Source organism: Micropterus dolomieu, linkage group LG14 (assembly GCF_021292245.1).
Source record: "Micropterus dolomieu isolate WLL.071019.BEF.003 ecotype Adirondacks linkage group LG14, ASM2129224v1, whole genome shotgun sequence".
In the NCBI taxonomy this organism is placed as follows: Eukaryota; Metazoa; Chordata; class Actinopteri; order Centrarchiformes; family Centrarchidae; genus Micropterus; species Micropterus dolomieu.
This window is the reverse complement of record NC_060163.1, coordinates 19,676,149-19,686,507: the sequence shown is the minus strand read 5'-3', so window position 1 is coordinate 19,686,507 and position 10,359 is coordinate 19,676,149. Positions and strand designations below refer to the sequence as shown.

The window sequence follows — 10,359 nt, the reverse complement described above, 5'->3', positions numbered from 1 at the left end:
TGTGTGTGTGTGTGTGCATGTAAATGAAATGCAGTTTGCAGCTTCCTTTTGCTACAAATCAGACAGTATATGCAAAAACTATAAAATGGTAAACAGAACTATATTGCATAGAGCAGGGCTGAGGATGAATTTGAATTTAAAGACGATTTTAAACTGCCTTATTTCCCAAGATTATTATGCCGAAACGCCAGCTCCCTGTGCTGTATGAAAGGTACGGATCAGATTTGATCCGCCTCAAGGCCGGAAATGTTGGTAGTAAGAGACCTTGTTGAATGCTGGTCTGAAATCCACAAACAGTCTTCTGATGTTGCTGGTGTTTTTCCCAGGGTGTGTGAAGACTGAGTGGAAGGCAGTGGAGATGGCATCCTCTGTGGATCTGTTGTTTTTAAAAGCAGTCTGGCTGGGGTGTTATTCTTTATGTGCTGGAGAACCAGTTTCTAAAAGCCCTTCATCAGAATGAGGGTAAGAGCCTCACGACAGTAGTCATTCAGACTAGACACTGGACACTGCAGACTTTTTTGGTACCGGGGTGATGGTGGCTGTCTTGAAGCAGGTAGGAACCCTCTCCTGAGACAGTGAGATGTTAAAAATGTCAGTAATAAAATCCACTAGTTGATTGGCACAGGTTTTTAGTACACAGCCAGGGATGTTATCAGGCCCAACTGCTTTAGTCATATTCACTCTCAGCAGGCCTCTCCTCCCATCTGCTGTGGAAACTGACACAGGCCGGACCTCTGGAGGGGGAGTAGACTTTACAGCTGACTTTGTTGTTGAGCATAAAAAGGTATATAGCTTATCTGGTAATGTGACCTCACACATGATGGGGGAGCTCCTGCTTTTGCAGCCTGTGCTGTTTTAACCCCATAAAGCACTTTACACTACATGTGACTTTCACCCATTTCCACACAAATTCATACATATGTGGATGTTGTTGCCATGCTCATCAGATGGAGACTAACATTCACACTCACACACAGATCAGGAACAAGTTGGGGCTCAGTATCTTGCACAAGGACACAACAAGTGGCTTTCCACCGCAACAGTCTCATTACAATATTACACTCTTGTCATTTAAGTTCAAGTACCTCATCATGAGGTGCAGATGTGTATCCGTACTTATTGAAAAAATACGGCGACATAGTGATGGAGTGGGCCGTGTCAACGTACACTGATGTTCTGCTTACTACGTCTTCCTCGTAGCCTTTGATGACTGCACCGTTCATACTGCCACACAAACAGATGAAAATGTGAGAGTGGAATTCATAAATCAATATATGGTTACTTTTATTAGCTTAAAAAATCTTTTATACCCACAAGTATCACAACCCCCAAGTATCTGAATCAAGTTTATTGTCTAATCAAACACATGCGGACTCAGTTGTCCGTTATGTAAAATTTACTTTTAACTTTTATTATAGTCTACTAAATGTGCTTCTTCTACAATCAGTTCGATAGATCCCCATTATTTAATATGTTCATTATTTTGTTGTTGCAGCCTGCAGTTACATTGACTGTTTTAATCTGTAGGCTATTGAAAAGACACTTGTCCATTACAAGACAATGAGCTTTCTAACTTCTGTCAGTACTAGTTTTGATTATAAGTGTTTAACATCTCCTGACAGCCTGCAATCAAATACAAAATCTTTTTCATCCTTTCAAAGGCAATTTTTCTTTGAGGAAACTAAATTCAATGCTTTTTAAAAACTTTTCAAGACAAAGATTCCCTGTAGAAAATGAACTGGAATACCAGAAAATCTGTGTAACTGCTTCACTAAGTCATCACATCTCAAAAAAAGTAAAATATAATCCCAGAGAGCTACTTAAAAACTGTTTTCTTGCTTTTATAAAAGCTATCAGACACAAAGCCACACCATTGCTCATTGAAGTTATAATGACAGGTTTTACATAATAAAATTAAATTATTCGGAGACCTGTAAGTTTTAGACCAGCTTCACATAAGAGGCTGTGGTGGCATTGACTCAGGCAGTAAACCAGGTTGTTCATAAGCCATAAGACAGACAATGAATCCCAGTGGTAAAAAATATAGCTCCATGTGACCGCTTATCCTCGAATATGATTGTTAGGGTTAGTGAAGCCAGATAATACCCAGTGAAGCATGTTGAACTTCACTTGTGTCATGGTACAGGGCCCTGATCGTTCTGTCAGCTACTGTGGTAATGTTCAGGCCAAGACCTAGTGCTCAGCCTTGCTTTTGCATTTCCTTGTTGTTGACGTGTTATCCGAGTAATTCTGTTCACTTGCCTGCCTGCCCACTCAGCCTACAAACAACAAGCCAGCTATGCCAATACCATTAATTCACCCTGCCTGCTCCACTCTCCATCCACCATTGTTTTTCATCCATTTCCCCAACCCCTGGTTACAATAAACTTATTGTACTTCTACCATCTTGGCACGAGTCTGCTGCTCGGTCTGAAACTTGCTATTTCATAACATAGATATCCTGGAGCTGCTTCCTTGTTGACCCACTCTGAACAAACTCAGAGTTTTCATCCATGACTGTGACATCCATGACTGTGACATCCATGACTGAGGTTTTAGCCTTTCCGTGATCTTAAGCAAATAGTTTGAAATACACCTTTGTTCTCCAGTGTTTCAAATAAAAACTAACTAACCCTAGAAGAAGATGTGAGGCTTTGTGACTGACAGCATGTGGTAAATACAGCAGGAATCTAATTTATTTATTCAGTTTAACAGAGATGCCATCATACAGTTTAGAAATAATGCGTGCAGTTCATTTACAAGTACCATGGCCTCATGGGATCCCGACCATAGCTAAATATTGCCTGGGCAAATATACAGAGGGTGCTACTGATAGCTATCACATGAGCAAAACATCAGCAGTAACACAGAGATAAATAATCTTTAAAAGGTCTTCCATGAATTACCTGCAAATTTTTTTTAAACCTTACAGCCCGCCAGGTCACTAAGTTGTTTTCCTCTTTCTTACCGGAAAACGTAATTGTGAGAATCGATCTCTTTCCCCGTTTTAGAGCCATTGAGGATTCCCCCAGTGGCCACCACAGCACATCTCACACACCCGCCACTGCCTGGCTTTGGAAGGAGCGGTGGCTCTTTTGGCTTTGGGATCAACTTCAGCGAAGTCATCACATCTGTAAACCAAAAACACAAAATGCACATAGAAGCTGTAAAAAACTGTTTACAACAAGAATAAATGTATATGTATTGGACATATGTATTTATCTACTTTTTCCTAAAATCAACCATCACTTTGTTGGTTTTGCTGATGTTGAGCATGTTGTGCCTTATCATGGAAGAGACCTTGTTGAATGCTGGTCTGAAATCCACAAACAGTCTTCTGATGTTGCTGGTGTTTTTCCCAGGGTGTGTGAAGACTGAGTGGAAGGCAGTGGAGATGGCATCCTCTGTGGATCTGTTGTTTTTATTCTTTATGTGCTGGAGGTACAGTCAGTAGGGTGATAAACTACTCCAAGACGTTTGTTTAATTCCCAATTTTTGCAAAATCAATTTCACTGTTTTATCCACAAACTCTTCCCATTATCCGAAGATATTCGATCTGGAAGTCCCCACCTGCTTATGACCTCTCTACACAAAAACTTGGCAACCGATTGAGCCATCGTGAAAATCTATCCACAACCACTAGCATGTATCTTTTCCCTTCAACTGGTTTTATCATATCGACAAAGTCAACAACTAACTCACGCATAGGACCCCTTGGGGTGGGAATGTAACCAGGAGGAACAGTCACACCCCTGCGGACATTATTTTTCAGACAGATTGTACACCTGCCTACGACATAGTCAATCTGTTCAAGCAAATATGGTGCCCAAAAACCATACTCCTTTGTGATTTTTCTCCTAACCTCTCCCATGGCAACATGGGCTAACCCATGTGCTTCCTGAATCATCAGACCTAACAGGTCCAGAGGTGCTACTATCAGCCCCTCGTGATTTCTCCAAAGACCCGTAGAATCCTTAACAGCACCTCGGTTTAGCCATAACTGCATCAAAATCACTTCCTTAAGCGTAATATTGTCTTCCAAGTCCACCCCATGAGTGACCAGAAAAACCTTGCCCAATTTGTCAGCTCCTGTGACAGCTTTTGCTGCTTCATCAGCAGCTTTGTTCTCTTGTGTCACTCTTGACACATCTGTTTTATGAGCTGCACACTTAGCTATCGCTATCTCTTTAGGCCTCATCATAGCATGCAACAGTTTTATTATTTGTGTGTGATGTTGTATCGGAGAACTAAGACATAAGACATACATGTAATGACATACATTATGTGCAAATGCAGAATCAATATATATCGTCACTCGCTGTCCATCTGCTAACAAACACTCTTCTGTTAGCCACACAAGTTCTGCAAGCTGTGCAGACGCAGGCTGTGGTATTACTTCAGCTTTTTCAACAACAAATCCAGTTCCTTGAGCTTTTACTACTGCATAGCCAGCACACAATTTATCTCCCACACAATAACAAGACCCAGCAGTCCAATACTCCAGATCTGCCTCACGTAGTGGAAGGGCTTGCAAGTCTGATGTAAGCCTTGAGTATTTCTCTGCCTCTTGAACACCATCATGTGGCTCACCATCCTCTGAGGTTGGCAAATTCTCGGCTGGATTTACCGTATCGCCTTACCAGGGTGACATCTTCCTGCTCTAAGAGCCTCTCTAAGCCTTGGCATAGTCAATGTGTATTTTCCCTAGTTCAGCAGATTCCTAAGACTATGATGGGTAAGAATTGTCACTGGGTAACCCCTTGTAACAGATGATGCTTTGTCATACATTAAATAAACTCCCACCATTGCTCTGTAGCCCCCACTCACCAGTTTTATCCCAAAATAATCTCAATACCGGAATCCCAACGCAACTTTAATCCCAATAACCCCTGCACAAACAACTCCGATATGTAATATTCAAATACATTAACTGATCAGTCCGTTGCCAAGTCTCCCCCTAGATAGTCATAACATGAAATATGTCAGGCATACACAAATAAATTCTCTTTTATTACAAATGTGTCTATAATATCCTGAAAGGAAGCAAACTAAATGTGTATCAGCAGTAATAATTATAAATGAGTATAGACACATATGCACAGGTGTTTGTAAAGAGTTTGTGGATTGAACAGTACTGGCCAGACTGGATCCGGGGCTGCACTCGCTGTTGCCTGACGCGCTGGCCGGCACCGCCTCTCTCTCTCTCAGACCACAGGAGAACAAAAACAAAAAAGCAACCAACAATTTAGTCATTTTATGTACTCACAAGGTTATTTCAACCATAAAATAAGAGTGTTAACTCTCTGAGTAATCACAATCTATTTTCCCTATCTTTTTGACATACCTACGTTCACATTCAAGCTAAGGAACATCGGTGTCATTTACACTGGGGATGCTGGGGACAGTACTCTTCACTCCTATTTAAAGCTTACTCTGTTAAAAAACGTTCTGAAATATAGCTTGTGGTTCAATACAAAACGAAAATGCCTTTAGAAAAGTTTATTTGCACATAAAGAAAACTAAATTAAATGCAAGTAAAATATAAAAGAAACAAATGTGCACGTCCCAAAAATGTCACTAAGAATAACCAACTGCTGATTATGAAATTACCCAAACCCTGCAGCAGCACCAATCACCAATCACAATCAACATAGAAGCTGTAAAAAACAGTTTACAACAAGAATGGTTTTTTTTGCCTAGCAAAACTCAGTGGTGTATTGCTAATGTCTTGCTAGGTGGTTGCTTAGTAAGTGTTAGCAGCTGTGTGAAAGTGTCTACAAACATTATCTCTGTTGTAACAATAGTATGGTAATGGTATCAAATGATAATGTGAAAATAGTGTCCCAATGTGATACCACCCAGATCTGTAACTCCCATTTGCTTGTTCCCATTATGTTATTGTTGAAACTGTAGGCATACAGCTTTGTCAGGGGATTCTAACAAATCCAGCTGCTTTGGTTTAGTCTTCATGTGGACGTAACAGCAACAAAACACAAGTATGTCATATTAAAACACAAATGAGATTGGAAGTTGAGTGAACAGTACAGCTGCTGTTTAATACTGTGAACAAGTATTTGGTGTACTGGAATTGTCCTTCAGTAGAGCTCACAGGTTAAAGAGCACAATCAGAAGCTGGATCGCAGCACAAAGAGTCAGAGAGGAGTCTCAGATGGAGTAGAGTCTGAGCTGCTCCTCCATGTCTCCCTCGGACAGCTCCCCAAACGTCTCCCTGTTGTCTTTCAGCAGCTGAAAGATGGCGGCCAGCTGCTCACGTTGCACCCTGGGAAAACAAATGTCAAAGAATTATTGAGAGGTGAAAGAACCAAACAAAATCCAACAGATCAACAGTGATCACTTGTGAAAATGTTACGTTCATTTGGTAAAATTCCTACTGACAAACAGCTGTACTGAAAATATATGTAAACAAAACCCAGGAAAAATATACCAAATAAGTACATATAAGTCATATAAGCACAAAACCCTGTAAAACAACTAACAATTTATCATTTTTACACTTGAAAAAATTTTGAATACCAAACCCAACATGTTGATTTGTGAACTTTAGAGATGCAGGTAGGCAGGTGTTGTTACCTTTAAACACCTGTTTGTCTTTGTGATAAACTAAGCTAACCGGTCGCAGCTTCGTACAGATTTAAAAGTAGTATCAATCTTGTCTTCTAAGAAAGCAAATATGCGAAATATATGACCAGGGATGGGCAAAGATACATCAAAATGTATTTTTAAATAAAATTAAACTTAATAGTAACTGTTAGGAATTGAAGTAGTTTATACTAAAAATCAATGGAAAGCTGGCAACCCACACGTTTCTCTCCATGACCTTCTTCTTTAGGTGTGGATTAATTTTCTGTACTGATCTCGATTAGTGCGGCCAAATTACTGAGTAGGCACCAACCAGAGGCAGCCTTTTTTCCATGATGTTTTCACGCAGACTTTGATACCGGGTTGCTCTATCAGTGCTGCTACTTTAAAATCCTCTGACATATTTTTCATCCCAGCTGTCTATCCAGCTGATATCAGTTATCACATATGCATAAGCATAAACCTCAATTTATCCCCCTTACCCTCCTCAGGAATAGTTTTAGAAGTGACTGGCCTGTCAGCACATGTCCCATTGTTACGTTACACCGACGCCTCCTTGTGGCAGAACAGAAGAGAGTCCCCTGCAGAGAGACCTACTGCCAGGGCTGCTCGATTATGGCAAAAATCATAATCATGGTTATTTTGGTCAATATTAAGATGACGATTATTAAACACCATTACTCACTGACTTAGGAAACATTATACATTTATTGAACTTTTAAAATTTAATGCTTTGTTTTTAAATAGAAATTGACTCCCCTGAGATAAACTGGTGAGAATAATAATGTTATTGTTAGATCGGAAAGAATACAAATACAAGATCAGAATTCAACACAATAAGTGTAATTAGTCAAACAAGTCCGTCGTAAAGAAATAAGAACAAATAAAGTTCTCAATTAAACGAACATGGCCATAGAATAAAAATTACATTCCCTTATTGGATATCATTTATTCATATGACGCTGCAGCTGATCGGACTGATCCGCTCCTTCATATCACTGCAGTTTTGTACTGGAGTGAAGACAGATAACATTTAAACTCTTGTATCACTCCCAAATATTATATTTAATTTGTTTTCTGATTCATTACCTAGTTAAAATCTGTGTTCACTGAAGGTCTGAACAGTCATTCACAAGCAAGGATGAGGTGAGATTCACCACTTTCTGAACAACTGTGTGAGCAAATAGCCCAACAGTTTAAGAACAATGTTTCTCAACGTACAATTGCAAGGAATTTAGGGATTTCATCATCTACGGTCCATAATAACATCAAAAGAATCAGAGAATCTGATTTACTGGCCTGCCTGAAGTCCAGACCTGACTCCCATTGAAAATGTGGCACGTTATGAAGTGCAAAATACGACAACGGAGACCCCGGACTGTTGAGCAACTGAAGTTGTACATCAAGCGAGAATGGGTCCCAACTTCATTGGAATTGGGGTTGTAAATATTTCCTTCTGAACTGTAGTGAAACACAAAATGGAAATTCCACGTGGTCATATTCAGTCTTTTACTTAAATAAAAGTACTAATACAGTACTAATCTACATTAATACACTGTAAACTTTTACAAGTACAATTCCTGCATTGAAAGTGTACTATCATACTATCAGGAAAATGTACTTGAAGTATTTATAGTAAAATGATTTAATGCCACTGGGTGGGACTGCAACTAATAATAATTTTCATTATGGATTAATCTGCTGATTTGGTTTGTAAAAACCGAAAATGGTGAGAAATGCCGCTAGTAGTAAATAAAGGCCAGCAAAGCATAATGCGCGTAACAGTCATGCACGTGAATACATTTTTGATCAAAAACGAATTGATTAAAAAGTAATTTAAAAAATAATGAATTAAAATATAAAAATTAATTAATTAAAAAAAAAAAAAGATTGGGGTCATAGCAAGGTTGAACAACAAAGATGTGGGGGCGTGAAAATGGGGGTGTGTATTAGGGCATGTCCGGCCTCATCCTCTATTAGCGGGGGTGGGGGCCGATCACCAAAAGGTGAAGATGGGTGTGAAAAAGGGGGTTTGTGTATACAGGATGTCCGGTGTTATCCTCTAAAAGCGGATGTTTGGGAGTGGCTTTAGCAATGGTTGTGTGTGTGTGTGTGTGTGTGTGTGTGTGTGTATATATATATATAGCGGGCTAGTTTTTTGACTTACATCTGACCGAGAGCGTGGAACAGGGTGACTGAACGATTGTTTTTGGACAAATCCATATCGGAAAGAGCTAATTTCGTGCAGAACAACAGCGCCATCTTTCAGCATCACAATCATGGACGTCGCAGGTAATCAATTACGAGTAATGACTCCAAAACGACGTATAATTGTAGATCCTGTTGCAATGAGTATGGCTCCTAGAAAGAAGACTCCCCCAACAACATTGGCTGATTTTCTGGACCGAAAGGCTTGGGCGCCTCAGTTTGAATGGGCGGTGGAAGATTTTAGAATGTCGGGATTCTTGTTTGAGCACGGATCAGTTCATCTTTATACAAAAGAGCTTGATGAAATTTTTCTTCGTGAAAGCACACCGCACATTAGTTTTTTAGCCAAAGACTGGAATTGCTTCAGAAACAAAGTCTGTAAAGATATTAGTGCTTCAAAAGGAGTTTATACCACACAATGGCGCGGGTCTGTGCCAGGAGAGCTCTACCGTGTAGAGACAGACCTTGAAGTCTACGACCCAGAATCCTACATCTTTTTTTATCATTCAAAAGGCAAGGATGGGAACCCCAGAGCAACCAAAAGGCTACCCCATCACGTCTAAAGAGTGGGAGATGTGGTTCAGCACCGGCTTTGTGGTCCAGTGGGGAGAATGGGATAGAACCCTTGAAATCTTCTCACACATTGATAAATTATTAAGATGGTATAAACCTTATGTTAGTTATGTAGGGATCAAAAGAAAACTTTTTGGTCCTGAGGACAAGCAAGATGAACAAGAAACAACACCGCATACAACCTCAAAGACCTCCACGACGGGGCTGACGGTGACACTGTTCTAATTAAAATGTTTTGTGCAGGTACGAGGACATGTGCAGCGGGTGAGGATCTATTGAGCAGCCCTAAATATTTTCCAGTACTACGGGACGATGATAACTCATGGGGGATGACTGTGGCAAAGAACTGGGGAAAAGAAATTTAACATTTCTCGTTCCTGAAGAAAAAGCAGAAGAGGCCAAGAGCAGGGTCAAGCCGTTTAAGGGTGCCTGTTTGGACACTCTGGATTGTTGCGACAAGGACACATCTCCTAACACTACTGCTAGCGGTATTATACAGGTAACTGTAGCTTACTATTTATACGATATACTGCAACAAAAAGCTATACAAACAGGTGTGTATGGTGCAGAAAACAACCTCACACATGCATTGACACGCTGCCCTTCTTTTATGTTAAAGGACATAAGAGAGAAATTATGCAAAAGCTTTTTAACAAAAATTTTGCTGATGCTCAAAAGTATGTACTACGCGGTCTTGGGTTGGTGCCAACGTGTGAATGCAGTGTTCGAGACATTGCAGCAGCTGCTCTACAGATTTGGTTGAGGAACCCTTTTCTCATTGCTTCGCTTAAACGGGTAGTTAGAGTGGAGGACAGTGTGAGCACAGTAGTTAAGGAATCTCTGGACATCTGGAAGGGGGAACAACACTAAAAACAATGGAGAATGTATCTAGTCTACTAAATCATGTCAAAAAGAGGTACATCGTGTATAAGACAAGAACACTGTTGTGTGAAGCTGTTAACAATGCGATATGTGACA

General features: G+C 40.1%; 1 protein-coding gene and 1 long non-coding RNA gene across 2 annotated transcripts in view; both read right to left on the bottom strand.

Moving 5' to 3' along the window:
• LOC123983524 (alpha-N-acetylgalactosaminide alpha-2,6-sialyltransferase 1-like) overlaps window positions 1–3,407 on the bottom strand; it is a 9,846-nt gene extending 6,439 nt beyond the window's left edge. The window contains exons 1-4 of the mRNA XM_046069781.1: window positions 3,301–3,407; window positions 2,969–3,131; window positions 1,086–1,224; window positions 972–1,003 (exon numbers count right to left, since the gene is read on the bottom strand). Of these exons, the coding sequence (XP_045925737.1) occupies window positions 972–1,003; window positions 1,086–1,224; window positions 2,969–3,126 (329 nt within the window). The 5' untranslated portion in view covers window positions 3,127–3,131; window positions 3,301–3,407. The remainder of the gene's footprint in view (window positions 1–971; window positions 1,004–1,085; window positions 1,225–2,968; window positions 3,132–3,300) is intronic.
• Window positions 3,408–6,030: 2,623 nt separating this feature from the next.
• LOC123983291 overlaps window positions 6,031–10,359 on the bottom strand; it is a 74,492-nt gene continuing 70,163 nt past the window's right edge. The window contains exon 2 of the long non-coding RNA XR_006828166.1: window positions 6,031–6,280. This is a non-coding gene — a long non-coding RNA (uncharacterized LOC123983291). The remainder of the gene's footprint in view (window positions 6,281–10,359) is intronic.